This window comes from Lactuca saligna, chromosome 5 (genome assembly GCF_052625555.1).
Source record: "Lactuca saligna cultivar CGN05327 chromosome 5, ASM5262555v1, whole genome shotgun sequence".
NCBI classification, from domain to species: Eukaryota; Viridiplantae; Streptophyta; class Magnoliopsida; order Asterales; family Asteraceae; genus Lactuca; species Lactuca saligna.
In genome coordinates, this window is record NC_136421.1 from 169,104,562 (window position 1) to 169,120,398 (window position 15,837).

At 32.0% G+C, this 15,837-nt stretch overlaps 1 protein-coding gene across 2 annotated transcripts in view; it reads left to right on the forward strand.

Moving 5' to 3' along the window:
* LOC144997254 (cycloartenol Synthase-like) overlaps positions 1 to 14,984 on the forward strand; it is a 32,103-nt gene extending 17,119 nt beyond the window's left edge. For both annotated transcript variants that reach the window (XM_078957117.1, XM_078957118.1), the window contains 15 exons: positions 7,303 to 7,392; positions 7,926 to 8,123; positions 8,305 to 8,389; positions 8,477 to 8,643; positions 8,735 to 8,923; positions 10,756 to 10,869; positions 10,948 to 11,070; positions 11,164 to 11,286; positions 11,584 to 11,682; positions 13,472 to 13,528; positions 13,611 to 13,657; positions 13,749 to 13,892; positions 13,970 to 14,228; positions 14,617 to 14,700; positions 14,789 to 14,984. In XM_078957117.1, coding sequence (XP_078813243.1) covers positions 7,303 to 7,392; positions 7,926 to 8,123; positions 8,305 to 8,389; positions 8,477 to 8,643; positions 8,735 to 8,923; positions 10,756 to 10,869; positions 10,948 to 11,070; positions 11,164 to 11,286; positions 11,584 to 11,682; positions 13,472 to 13,528; positions 13,611 to 13,657; positions 13,749 to 13,892; positions 13,970 to 14,228; positions 14,617 to 14,700; positions 14,789 to 14,911 — 1,902 coding nt within the window. In that variant the 3' untranslated portion in view covers positions 14,912 to 14,984. The remainder of the gene's footprint in view (positions 1 to 7,302; positions 7,393 to 7,925; positions 8,124 to 8,304; positions 8,390 to 8,476; positions 8,644 to 8,734; positions 8,924 to 10,755; positions 10,870 to 10,947; positions 11,071 to 11,163; positions 11,287 to 11,583; positions 11,683 to 13,471; positions 13,529 to 13,610; positions 13,658 to 13,748; positions 13,893 to 13,969; positions 14,229 to 14,616; positions 14,701 to 14,788) is intronic.
* Positions 14,985 to 15,837: the final 853 nt, after the last annotated feature.

A 15,837-nucleotide genomic window follows, 5' to 3' on the forward strand; every position in this document is an offset into this window, starting at 1 on the left:
GGGTTAATTGAAGCAATTAATCCCAAGAAATCAATTAGCCTTAAGAATGAAGGAATCCTCAATTCCTAGAGGATGTCAAATGCTTACACATCCATAAAGGAGCTATGATTCATAAGCTAGAGATGATTTCTACCATCATAGAGCCTTTGTTCTAGATAAATTCGATGATCCAATGCAAAATCAATCAAACAAATCAACCATTGCTCAATCAAATACTAAGCTCAAGATCAAAGCATCAAATAAGCATAAGAACTGTAAACTAGAATCATAAACATGGAATAAATTGATAATCAACATAAATCCTTCAAACCCCACAAACATTCATTGGTTTTCAGCCAAAGTCAACCAAATAAGAGTATTAGTCACTCATGGCAAGAAAGTAACAAGAACAATAATCTAATTGCATAAAGAAACTACCTAAGATTTGGAAAGATGAAAGTAAATGGTTTCTAGCTCCCAAAATCGCCTCTTGCAGGTCTCCAATGGTGGAAAATCGTGAATCAGCCTCTAGATCTAATCCCCCAAGGTTATGGTGTGCCAAATGACCAAAATGCCCAAACTGGGTAGTTGCGCGGGTACCCCCGCGATGAAAATTCCACCCACGCAAATGTTGCTATAATGCTATTGGTCCTTCATTCCACCACTCCACCCTTCCATTACTAAAGATTCCTTTGGTCCCCCCCCCCCCCCACTTGTCCATGTAATTTGAGTCCACCAATCATCATTTATGCTCCAAGCCCAAAATTAGAAATTTATGATCCATCTTCACAAGCCCAAATAATCCAAGCTAATAACTTTCAAAGCTCAATTCTTCCTCTTTGATTCCGACAAGCCCAATAATGCCTCAAAAGCCCACTAAACCTGCCTCCAATCAACCCGCAACCGCAACAAGCATCGAAAAGCTTACAAAATATCTCATACAATATATATATATATATATATATATATATATATATATATATATATATATATATATATATATATATATATTTGCTTTTTCAAATTTTTATTATTTTGCTTATTTTGTAGAGATTTAAATTTTAAGAACTTTCATTTTTTCATAATTTTTTTCAAATAAAAATAAAAAAAGTTATGACATAAAAACTAAACGGGTGAAAAATAATAATCTCTTAGCCAATAAAGGCGGGACAAGTATCAACAAGGAGGATGGGCGTGCGCGTGGAGCATGCCTAGGTCTACAGATGTGTGAGTTAGGGCAAGTTTTTCAAATTTACGTTTTGGTCCTCTATATTTTGCCCTTTAGCCGAACGTTTGAAAAAACATAATATAATTACAAAAATTCCACTGAGATTTTTAGGATTTTTACCATTTTTAAGATTAAATCACACATTCACACCCACTAGATTGGTGAAATAAACGGTCAAGATTTGTCCTCGGTCCTCATCAAATTTTGAATCTTCACCCGATCCTAACTCTCTCCCTCTCTCTCTCTCTCTCTCTCTCTATATATATATATATATATATATATATATATATATATATATATATACACACACACGTTGATATCAGCATCTCCTTGAACAACCCACTATATGTGTACAAGTAGAAGAAAACAATATAAATCATTACCATAAAACATGAACTCAAACGCCTAGATAAACTAGCTGGCATCCACATATTAATCAATTTAGCTTTGGTGCTTGACAAAGAACCTATTAACTAAAATTTGGTACTCCACAATTTAAACAGATGCTGATTAGATTCATAATCAGATTGATACTCCCCAAAGTATATTTAGGTTTTAGCTTTGTATTGACAATTTGATAGTCCACAAATGTTGAACAGATGCTTCGAGAAGAAAGCCATTGCATCATATGTTCCAATATACATAAACCCTTTTTAATGAAATGACCATAAATTTACAAAGTGGAGATAGGAATAATAGATTGTAAAACCTAGCAACCTAATTGATTTTACATCAAGTGTAGAACCAAGAAACCTAATTGATCTTATACCAAGCAACAGATGCTTTGAGAAAGAACCATTGCATCATATGTTGAGAAGAAAACCATTTCACCAAAAACAATTTTTTGAAATCGATTTTTAGATCAAACAAATCGATTCAAGAATAATCATCATCTTCATATGTTCTTCATTAAAACTTCAATCATATTGTTGGTTTCCAACAACCTAATCAGTTTCCTAAAATCGATTAACCAATTAAAACTTCAATCATGTCCCATCGTTTACAACAAAAACTCATATTAAGATGAATCAATCCAAATTTGAGAACAAAATCGGACGATTAGCAGTCGACGATGGCAGAAGACGCGAAGAAGAAGCGAAGAAGAAAAAAAGAAAATAAGATGTGAAGAAGAAAATAAGAAATAAAGAAGAAAAGAAAACAAAATTGATCGATTAGCAGTCGACGATGGCAGAAGATGCGAAGAAGAAGCGAAGAAGATTAAGATGAATCAACCACCTGTTACGTGAACTAAGAAGCGAAGAAGAAAAGAAGAAAAGATGAGTTAAACCACCCATTCGAGTCGACGATGGTAGTCTCAGAAAATGATGTCGTGGCAAAAGACTAATGGCAGCAGGTTCAGAGTCGGAGTCGAGGAGGGGAGGAGTCGGAGTCGAGAAAATTACGGAAGAATGAGATGCAAAAAACATATATGGAAGAGTAAAAGTTTGAGCATCCCACATCGAAGCTGTAAACATTATATCAACGAAAACATAATCTATAAAAGGGAATCCTCCATAGAAAAACAAATGCAATTATGTTTTAGGCAAGTTGGTTCCATTGAGTTGGTGGGTGCTTTAGAGTCAGTTGGACCGATTAGGTCGGAGTTGGACCGATTTGTTCCGAATTGGGCCGGCTTTGACCGATATTGACCAAGGCTGCCTAGCCTAACCCTCTAACACCTATTCGTAGGCGGTTGGAGGCCGCCAAGCGCCTAGCAGCCAATTAATCGGCAACCTAGACCGATATTTACAACCATGATATATATATATATATATATATATATATATATATATATGAAACGACAAACTAATCTATCCCTAAATACCATCAATTTCTCCTGCTAGACTTAAACTCATGACATCTCATTTGTGAGAATAACTCTGCAAATGAATATATATGGTTACATCTTTTTGTATTTGAAATAACAATTAGTAGTACCAGTATAGATTGAACTTAACAAAATTAGTAGTATGCTAGTATATCAACAGAATTGAGTATGTCACTATATTCAAGTTCAAAATAGCGTAATAACAATCACAGGCAAATTGAATTCAAATTTATCGAATACAAATGGCTATTGATTTATAATCAAGGCAAATATGAATTCAAATTTACCAAATACAAATATTGAATTGCGAGGCACCATTTACATTTCAGTTTATATATAGTAAGAATGAATGTTAACCAACACTTGTTGAGGATCCTCTTTCAACACTTGTTGCATAAGTATCTCCGATTAGCCTATTCAACATCACTCTGAAAGAGGATCCTCAATGGAAGACTTCATAATGGAAGGGGAAGAAGCAGCATTCTGATCAACTTCAATGAACTTTGGACTCCTAGAAAAATATCGTTGAGGGGAATAAATTTTCAATGGAGGGTGATGGAGTTTTTTTATCAAGAAAAATGATTGTGGTGTAACTATATGAGAGAGAGAGAGAGAGAGATGGAAAAGAGATATAATTTACTGAATTTAATCAATTTATTGAATGAGTTGGCATCTTGTACCGGTAGTTAAAGTTGAACTTAAAGTTGAACGTGACTAAAAGAGAAGGTCACCGTTCGCCCTATGCCCTCATAAAACAACATAAATATTGTAGGGACTAAATGGACCAATCCTAAAAACTCCGTAGGGCATTTATGTCATTTCCCTAATATAATATATGATAAATCTTTAAATAGATTTTTAATTCGGAAAACAAAAAATTTCACATCTTATTTTTTATAAAAATTTAAAACTATTTAAAAAATATGTTTGTACTTTGTATACTTAACAATATATTTTTAAGAATTTTCTTTTACAAACTCACTAAAATAGTCTTCCCATGAACTCTATCATTTATTTTTTTTTAATTTAGATAAAAAAAATTGTTATATTTTTAAAACAATATTTGTTAAAATTAAACTATAAACACCTAAAAACTTTTTTTTTTTTTTTAAATTCTTTTTAGAAAGTCGTATAATGCGTAGAGATATTTCTTAAATTTTCATGATTTTTAGAGAAATTTTCTTTGGTTTTTCTTATATATATATATATATATATATATATATATATATATATATATATATATATATATATATATATATATATATATATATATATATATATATATATATATATATATATATAGGGATGAGTTATTTGGAAAACAAAAAAAAATCATAAAAATCATAAAAATGCATAAAAAAATACTTATAGATTACAAAACTTTTTTTATAAAAAAATCACAGCTTTTTTAATAAATTCGCTAAAAAAATCAAACTTTAAAAAAATTAATTTTTTTTTTCAAAAAAAATAAATAATGAGGGAATTTATTTAAAACCCTGTGATATTTTAATAAAAAAATTAAAAAAAATGTTTTGTGATCTCTAAGTATTTTTTTATGCATTTTTATGATTTTTAGGGTTTTTTGTTTTCCATAAAACCTATATATATATATATATATATATATATATATATATATATATATATATATATATATATATATATATATATATATATATATATATATATATATATATTTGCTTTTTCAAATTTTTATTATTTTGCTTATTTTGTAGAGATTTAAATTTTAAGAACTTTCATTTTTTCATAATTTTTTTTCAAACAAATATAAAAAAAAGTTATGACATAAAAACTAAACGGGTGAAAAATAATAATCTCTTAGCCAATAAAGGCGGGACAAGTATCAACAAGGAGGATGGGCGTGCGCGTGGAGCGTGCCTAGGTCTACAGATGTGTGAGTTAGAACAAGTTTTTCAAATTTACGTTTTGGTCCTCTATGTTTTGCCCTTTAGCCGAACGTTTGAAAAAACATAATATAATTACAAAAATGCCACCGAGATTTTTAGGATTTTTACCATTTTTAAGATTAAATCACACATTCACACCCACTAGATTGGTGAAATAAACGGTCAAGATTTGTCCTCGGTCCTCATCAAATTTTGAATCTTCACCCGATCCTAACTCTCTCTCTCTCTCTCTCTCTCTCTCTATCTATATATATATATATATATATATATATATATATATATATATATATATATATGTTGACATCAACATCAACATCAACATCTCCTTGAACAACCCACTATATGTGTACAAGTAGAAGAAAACAATATAAATCATTACCATAAAACATGAACTCAAACGCCTAGATAAACTAGCTGGCATCCACATACTAATCAATTTAGCTTTGGTGCTTGACAAAGAACCTATTAACTAAAATTTGGTACTCCACAATTTAAACAGATGCTGATTAGATTCATAATCAGATTGATACTCCCCAAAGTATATTTAGGTTTTAGCTTTGTATTGACAATTTGATAGTCCACATATGTTGAACAGATGCTTCGAGAAGAAAGCCATTGCATCATATGTTCCAATATACATAAACCCTTTTTAATGAAATGACCATAAATTTACAAAGTGGAGATAAGAATAATAGATTGTAAAACCTAGCAACCTAATTGATTTTACATCAAGTGTAGAACCAAGAAACCTAATTGATCTTATACCAAGAAACAGATGCTTTGAGAAAGAACCATTGCATCATATGTTGAGAAGAAAACCATTTCAGCAAAAACAATTTTTTGAAATCGATTTTTAGATCAAACAAATCGATTCAAGAATAATCATCATCTTCATATGTTCTTCATTAAAACTTCAATCATATTGTTGGTTTCCAATAACCTAATCAATTTTCTAAAATAGATTAACCAATTCAAACTTCAATCATGTCCCATCGTTTACAACAAAAACTCATATTAAGATGAATCAATCCAAATTTGAGAACAAAATCGGACGATTAGCAGTCGACGATGGCAAAAGATGCGAAGAAGAATCGAAGAAGAAAAAAAAAAGAAAATAAGACGTGAAGAAGAAAAGAAGAAATAAAGAAGAAAAGAAAACAAAATTGATCGATTAGCAGTCGACGATAGCAGATGCGAAGAAGAAGCAAAGAAGATTAAGATGAATCAACCACATGTTACGTGAACTAAGAAGCGAAGAAGAAAAGAAGAAAAGATGAGTTAAACCACCCATCGGAGTCGACGATGGCAGTCTCAGAAGATGATGTCGTGGCAAAAGACTAATGGCAGCAGGTTCAGAGTCAGAGTCGAGCAGGGGAGGAGTCGGAGTCGAGCAAATTACAGAAGAATGAGATGCAAAAAACATATATGGAAGAGTAAATGTTTGAGCATCCCACATCGAAGCTGTAAACATTCTATCAAAGAAAACATACTCTATAAAAGGGAATCCAACATAGAAAAACAAATGCAGTTATGTTTTAGGAAAGTTGGTTCCTTTGAGTTGGTGGGTCCTTTAGAGTCAGTTGGACCGATTAGGTTGGAGTTGGACCGATTTGTTTAGAATTGGGCCGGCTTTGACCGATATTGACCAAGGCTTCCTAGCCTAACCCTCTAACACCTATTCGTAGGCGGTGGAGGCCGCCAAGCGCCTAGCTGCCAATTAAACGGCAACCTAGACTGATATTTACAACCATGATATATATATATATATATATATATATATATATATATATATATATATATATATATATATATATATATATATATATATATATATATATATATATATATATATAAACTGGCAAACTAATCTATCCCTAATTACCATCAATTTCTCCTGCTAGACTTAAACTCATGACATCTCATTTGTGAGAATAACTCTGAAAATGAATATATATATATATATATATATATATATATATATATATATATATATATATATATATATATATATATATATATATATATATATATAGTTACATCTTTTTGTATTTGAAATAACAATTAGTAGTACCAATATAGATTGAACTTAACAAAATTAGTAGTATACTAGTATATCAACAGAATTGAGTCTGTCACTATATTCAAGTTCAAAATAGCGTAATGACAATCACAGGTAAATATGAATTCAAGTTTATCGAATACAAATGGCTATTGATTTATAATCAAACGCAAATATGAATTCAAATTTACCAAATACAAATATTGAATTGCGCTGCACCATTTACATTTCAGTTTATATATAGTAAGAATGAATGTTAACCAAGCTTCAAGTTGTATCACAGATCATTGGATTGCATGTCATGGGGATGAAAGACGTGGTTTTGTCCATAGAACACCAAAAGGAAATCCGTCGGTATCTTTATAATCATCAGGTAAACAAAAAACTTTGTATTTCTTCTGTCTAAAAGAAAGCAAAATCTTTTATATGGGGTGTTCCAAAAAAAATAACATCTTTTTTAACCCAATAATCCTGCTTCTAAATCTACACAGTTTTCTACCACAGACTCGAACCATCGACGATTTGAGGACTTTCCATTACATCTTATTTAATAGCAAGTACTCATTCCCAGTTTACTATTACCTGCATTATTAATTGTTACTTTAAATTATCAACTTTGATACTTAGTGTTTCTTGTTTCCTCTAAGGAAGCATTATATTAACAACAAATTGGCATATACATGTAGATAACATAACTACTAAAATAGTTAAGAGTCATCGACGTGTCAAGTTACTGGATAGACTCGGTTAGAAATGTCCACGGGGGCAAACGGGATGGAGATTGCATGCTCCGCCCCCGCCCCCGTGTAATCCGGGGTCCACAGGACTTTCTAACATCCCTAGCTCGGACTTATAGAAGTGGTAAACTGAAAATGGGAAAACTGACCCAACCATGATTTCTTGCAGAATGTTGATGGGGGATGGGGTCTACACATAGAAGGGCATAGCACTATGTTTTCTACAGTCTTGAACTATGTGAGCCTAAGATTGCTTGGAGAAAACATGGATGGTGGTGAAAATGGAGCCATGACTAAAGCAAGAATCTGGATTCTTGATCATGGTAGTGCCACACACATACCCTCATGGGGCAAATTGTGGCTCTCTGTAAGGCTTAACCCTATCTACCTTCTCATTCCTAAATACCAATAGTTTACTTTTGTACAAATATACATATAATTGTTTTTGACTTTTTGTATTGATGTTCTTGACTCATTGTGGGTTTGAGACTCTTTGTCATATTTTCATGCTATGATCAGTACTCAACTTAACTATATGCATACGTTAGGTGCTTGGAGTATATGAATGGAGGGGTAATAATCCTTTGCCACCGGAAATCTGGCTTCTCCCTTACTTTCTTCCTTTACACCCAGGTTCTTCTAATTTTGATTCTTTTTTATCATCTCATGCTTAGTTATGAGTGGTTATTAGTGTAGCATTTTTTCAATTTGATGATATAGGAAGAATGTGGTGCCACACAAGGATGGTATATCTGCCAATGTCATATTTATATGGTAAACGATTTGTGGGGCCAATCAGTTCGATTGTTTTATCATTAAGAAGAGAATTGTACAAGACACTTTATTATCAAGTTAATTGGGACTTATCTAGAAATCAATGTGCCAAGGTAATTTAGTTTTGCTTTGTCAAACATAGTTCGGATTTATGGATGTTGTCACAAAGTAGAGATTTACTGGTTATCGGTTTTGCTGTTTCAGGAAGATTTGTATTACCCTCATCCCATAATACAAGACCTTTTATGGGGTGGTTTGAACAAGATTGTTGAACCTCTTCTGATGCAATGGCCCTTCGCAAAGCTCAGAAAAAAAGCATTAAACACTGTGATGCAACATATCCATCATGAGGATGAGAACACGCATTATATTTGCATTGGACCTGTTAATAAGGTACACATACCTCAATGATCTTTATCCTGTTATACATGAAATCTTCATGCATAAACATGGACCGAGTATATAAACATCCTATAAAAATGTTCTGAAACATTGTGATTGGTTTTCATGGAAAGTACACTTGATTTTGTCCAATTAGCATTCGACCACCTAGCTATGTTATAATGTTAATTACCTAGCCTAAATTCCATAAAAACAGTACAAAATATCTTGAAAAGTTGTTGGAAGATAGTTATAGAACATTCATAGAAACATCTACAGAGGAATTATATATTAGAAGCATATAGAGATAAAGGTTATCAGAAAATTTCACGTACATATCTAGAGAAGAAGACCGTAGATTATGTTAGTGTATTCCAATAATTCAGAAGCTTGCACCACTATGGGAATGTACTTACAATTTTGTATCCATAATAACAAAATATCTATATTTTCATTCATAAGAGAATGCAACGTACTTTATTTTTATCTATATTAGCAATGTACCTTACTTTTTTTCCATAATAGCAACAATTTTACCAAGATAAACAATACATTTATATTTTATCTGTAATAGCAACATACTTTCTTTCTTTTTCTCCATAGCAATACAATGCATTTATTAAATAAGTAAACATCATACTATGCCACACTCGTTAAGTGATGTCCTCATCACCACTATGTGGTGATCTGAGGATTGTATCCTAAAATTCGTCCTTTCTTTCTTCCACCTTGAGACTACTCCTATAATTTAGCATCACCCAATGGATGTTGAGTATAGCCATCACCACATTTTAAAATTGATAAATATGATATAAGGATAATGACAGATAAACAACTTGATGTTATCTCAATAGAGATTCTTTTACATTTGTCTTTTGTGATAATGTCAACACCATTTATCTTCCAACCAACCTTGTCCAACACTAGAAAACTAAGTACGTTGCTTGATACCTTCACTGAAGGGCTTCCTACATCTCTCTTTCACAAGTTTTGGTCCAATTTGAACGTTCTGACCATTCATCCCGATAAAACGTGATGTTCGTGTTGGAACACAAAAACAATCAATATAATATGGAAAATATGTTGCGGAATGATGAATAACTTTTCAATACTACTTTTACTTCAACAAGCTCCAATATTCATAGAAGAATATGAGTAGGGAACAGAGGATTTTAACGCAAGTAATAACGTTTTTGTGCACACACATTAATGCTAAGGTCACACCCCTATATATATTTACATGGGAAGATAGATACGACAAATAAACCTATTATGAGATGACACGTGGAGCATAGTAAGTGACCAAATTTTAACAAAAAAAGATTCCTGGAGATTACAGCATGATATATGCGTGTTCATGCTACAACGTGTAAGTTTACTAAGGAGAAACATATGCGAGGTTCAATTACTTCGTAACTAAAGATTACAAGAATATACGAAACTTAACTATACACGAAAGTAAAATACAAAACCTCTCACAGAATAACGAAACTCGCAAATACAGATTCTCTGCAAAGACAGACACAACAATTTGGTCTTCAACAGTTAGTGTATGTATATTGTGATTTACAGACACAAAAAACATTTAGATTACCCATGTACTTATGTATATGTGTTTGATTAATGAGGATATCATTTTCCATGGGAAAATCATTTATTAAATTATGACTAGTCTTTTGATGGTGTAGAAGCTTTCTGTAGAAATCTAGAGAAAAATATCATTTGAAATACAATAACTAAATCTATAATTGCATTGGCAAATTCATCTGTGTTAATTTTCTTGATGTTTATTTGAATTAATTTGAACCCAGTAAATAACTCATATATATAAAACGAGAAAATAGGTGCTCAACATGTTATGCTGTTGGGTGGAGGATCCAAAGTCACCTGTAAATAAACAGCACCTCTGTAGGATCAAAGACTACCTTTGGATAGCTGAAGATGGAATGAAGATGCAGGTTATTTTTGAGTCACTCCATTTTTTTTATCAACTTCAAAGACCATCTTTGTATACCCTTAAACTTATGAGATCTCAGGGATACAACGGATCACAATTGTGGGATGCTGTTTTTGCGGCTCAAGCAATATTAGCAACCAATCTCGTAGATGAATATGGCTCCATGCTTCAGAAAGCACATGACTTCATTAAAAACTCACAAGTATATCAACCTTAATTACCTCACTAAAATTTTTATCTTAAACTTGAACACAGATATATAGGTGGTGATCATTATATTGTTGTTTATGTGAAGGTTAGAAAAAATAGTTCGGGTAATATTCAGTCATGGTATCGTCACATATCACTGGGTGGATGGCCATTTTCTACTCCAGATAATGGTTGGCCTGTATCAGATTGCACTGCTGAAGCTTTAAAGGTATATATATGTTGCTTGATTTTGGCGTATTCAAACCTTCTAGTACTATCACAACATGGATTTCCCCATGTTTTTGTTGTTTTCTAGAAGTAGAGTTAAATCCCAACAATAGAATGCAACTTTCAATAATGTATCTAATGAATAGGAAACAAACTTTTATATATATGTTCGGATGAAGGGCTTAATGTATTAAGTCCATTAAGTAAATAGGAAACAAACACTATAACTTTCATTATATTATTGCATCTGGGTGATGGTGATGAAAGTAATGAAATTGACGATGATGATTAATGGCAGGCGGTGGTGATGCTATCACAAATGCCATATGACATAGTTGGAGAAGCAATAGCACCAGAATGTTTATATGATGCTGTTCATTTGCTACTAACTCTTCAGGTAATTTATGTAGGAAAGCCAATAAATTTGTGAGGGAACGAAATTATAAATTAACTCCAATTTTTCTTCCATGGATATGTTGTTTTTTAATCGTATAGTTGTATACCAAAATATTTATAAGCATATTCTTGTTAACTATACGTCTATATGACTATACCGAAATTGGAGGTAGCGAGCACCTGTTTGTCCCACCCTACATCTATGACTTGAATTTCAAAACTACCTGTCATCAAAGAAAGGAAAATGAATTATAAGCCTAACAAAGTTTCCAAACCGTTCAAAAAACCCCAATTATGTTTTTTCTGTTCAGGAAAACTCAACGAACTTAACATTTTGTCTAAAAAACCCAACTAACTTGCACTTCTCATTTAGGGTCAACCGGCTAATGAAAGTCAACAAATGACATGGCTTATGACGGGTAATTAAATATCGAAAAATGACTTATAAGACCAGCGAAGTTTCAAAACCGTTCAAAAAACCTCAATCATGTTTTATTTGTTGAAAAAACCCAACGAACTTACGATTTTGTTCAATTCTCATTAGATGCAACCAGATTCATCAGATATACAACTAGTTGGCAAATGACAGGGCATTATATTTAATGACATGGAATAAACAGATTAAAACTGCCCTTTATATATCGATTTAGAGCTTGGAGAAGAGCAAAACGAACGATGTTTGTGTTTGATCTCTTGTAATAGCTACTTCTTCTTCTTCTCAATTGTTGATGTCCAACTCAAGATCTACAAAGAAGATATTTGATGAATCAAAACTCTTGTGGATGTAGACACCCTTCTCGGATTTGGACATCTAGAATGGAGGATCAACCAGAGATAATGTTTATTGCTTGTTCGAACAGATGAGTAAGTGTAATTGAAATCTTTATCATGTCCATTTTAATAAGTTTTTTTGTTTTTGAAAGAAACTAAACAAATAGATAGAATATGGACATGATAAAGCTTTCAATTACACTTACACATTTGTTCGAACAAGCCCTGAACTTTGTTCCAACAAGCCCTGAACTTTTTTCTTTGGATGATCCTCCGTTCTAAATGTCCAAATCCAAGAAGGGCATCCACATCCGCAAGGGTTTTCATCATCAAATATCTTATCTGTAGATCTTTAGTTGGACATCAACGATTGAGAGGAAGAATAAGAAGTAGCTATTACAAGAGATCGAACACAGACGCCGTTCATTTTTCTTTTCTCCAAGCCCTAAATTGATATATAAAGGGCAATTCTAATCTGTTTATTCCATGTCATTAAATATAATGTCATGTCATTTTCCAACTAGTTGTATACCTTATGAATCTGGTTGCCTTTAATGAGAATTGAACAAAAGCGTAAGTTTGTTGGGTTTTTTTCAACAAACAAAACATGATTGAGTTTTTTTGAATGGTTTTGAAACTTTGTTGGTCTTACAAGTCATTTTCCGATTTTAATTACTCAGCATAAGACATGTCATTCGTTGACTTTCATTAGCCGGTTGACCCTAAACGAGAAGTGAACGAAAGTGTAAGTTAGTTGGGCTTTTTTAGACAAAATGTTAAGTTCGTTGGGTTTTCTTGAACAGACAAAACATAATTGGGTTTTTTGAACGGTTTGAAAACTTTGTTGGGCTTATAAGTCATTTTCCCCATCAAAGAATTATAAATTATTTTGATTTATTCTAAGTTTTAGGATAATACACCTTTTTCAACAATTGAGAGGGAACCATTATTCACAGTAAAATCAAAACTACTACACTTATCAATATATGTCTTTTCAATCAATGATCTTCCTGTTCCAGAATGGAAATGGTGGATTTTCCTCGTATGAGCTCAAGAGGTCCTATGCATGGTTAGAGGTTAGTATATGTAAAAATCACAAATCTTTTTGGGTGTATAAATCTTCGAATATTGAAGACTGATCATATATGTATACCATAGGTGATTAATCCAGCTGAAACATTTGGAGACATCATGATTGATTACCAGTAATCCCACCTGCCTGCTACACTTTACCTTATAAATCTTGGATGTTCTCTGTATTCAATGTTCCTTATCTGAAAGATATTTGTAATTTAGGTATGTGGAGTGTACATCCGCTGTGGTGCAAGGCCTACGATCCTTTACAAAACTCTATCCATGTCACCGTAAGGATCAAATAGAAGTGTGCATTAACAAAGCCATAACATTCATTAAGAGCTCGCAACTGCCCGATGGCTCATGGTTCTCACTCTCTCTTTCTCTCTCTCTCTCTCTATCTCTCTCTTTCTCTCTCTCTAATGGGGTTGAATAAGATATAGGTATGGATCATGGGCAATTTGCTACACTTATGGAACATGGTTTGGTATAAAAGGATTGGTTGCAGGTGGTAAGACATACGAAACTAGTCATAGCATTAGAAAGGCTTGTGCTTTCTTACTCTCCAAGCAACTTCATTCTGGGGGTTGGGGAGAAAGCTACACGTCTTGCCAACAAAAGACATACACAAATCTCGTTGGGAACAAATCCCACATCACAAACACTTCATGGGCTTTGCTAGCTCTCTTAGAAGCCAAACAAGTAGGTTATTACGCATCATAAATGTGGAAAATAGCAATGTACTATCATTTATTTGTTTATTATAGCATGTTACTTACATTTCTTTCTATTACAACATTATATTTTCAAAGTTTTTCTTAGTAAGATATTCTACTTTGAGAAATCTATCAAGTTAAAAGCATTGTACTTCAAAAAAAAACTATTAGGACAGTATACTTTGAAAATCTTGTAAATAATAAGTAAAATTTGTTTTGTATTTGGATGGTATTGTCATAATCGGGTAGATGATTTAAATTACAATGCTGAAATAGGAAAAAAAAAATGAAACTAGAGTGTTATAACAAACATATAATTGAAAGTATATTGCTATTTCTTGCATTTAACTCTACATTATCCATATGGTGATTAGGAAAAAAGAAATCAAAACCCACTCCATCGTGCTGCAAAAGTACTCATTGATCACCAAATGGACAATGGAGATTTTCTACAGCAGGTAATTAATTTCATACGCATGTCATAACCAAATTCAATGATTGGAGTTCTTGTTTATTGTATTTTAATATAATTTTTTTATTTTTCAGGAAATTATAGGGGTGTTTAACAAAAATTGTATGATAAGTTACTCATCTTATAGGAACTTATTTCCAATTTGGGCTCTTGGAGAATACCTCAATAATGTAATTAGGAAGAAATCTCCAGCTTGATATGTATTATAAACATTTCAATTTTCTATCTTCGTGTATGTTGTATAAATTACTATCTTTTTACATGTAATGTTTATAGCTTGAAGCTCGTGTTCACTTGCTAAATTACATATATATATATATATATATATATATATATATATATATATATATATATATATATATATATATATATATATATATATATATATATATATATATATATATATATATATATATATATATTATTGCTATGAGTTTAGTGATTCCAAGAATAAGAACCTAACGACTGCAAGAGTTTGCATAAAACTATTATTATGAGGAGTATATGATGTTCGGAACTTATATATTGATATGGACATGGCTATGTAAATCGTACCTTTTTTTTACAAAGAATCAGTACCAGAATGGTACCTAATTCTTTTGCCTAAAACACAATAATTTTTTATAGGGAACATGCATGTAAGGTTGGTAAAAAAAAATTACAAGTCCAGGTCAATCCCTAGATATAGTAGCTTTCATGATTTTGGGGATGATTCGATGATTAAGCAATTTTCCAAAAGGCATATGATATCAAGATTCATATTGTGCTAAATCCATTGAGATTGGTAAATATATCTTGTGGTGATAAGGTTGATATGTTGGTATGTAGGATTGGAATTTAGGAAGGGGCTTGTATAGGAATGAATTTAGGAATCATGCAGCACCTTATGTTTTGAATCTCAATCAATGTAAGGGTATCCATTCTTACTTATGAACTTCATTTACCTATAAATTGATCAACTACAAAGGATTCCATTAGCTTCATCATATTGTCGCCAAATCCATTTCAATCTAAGATTATACATGCTTATACCATCATGGATGTGTTTGAGTATTCCAATTGGATTCATTGTCACTAAACATCATCTATGTCATTTAATCCATTCCAATTTAACATATAAGCA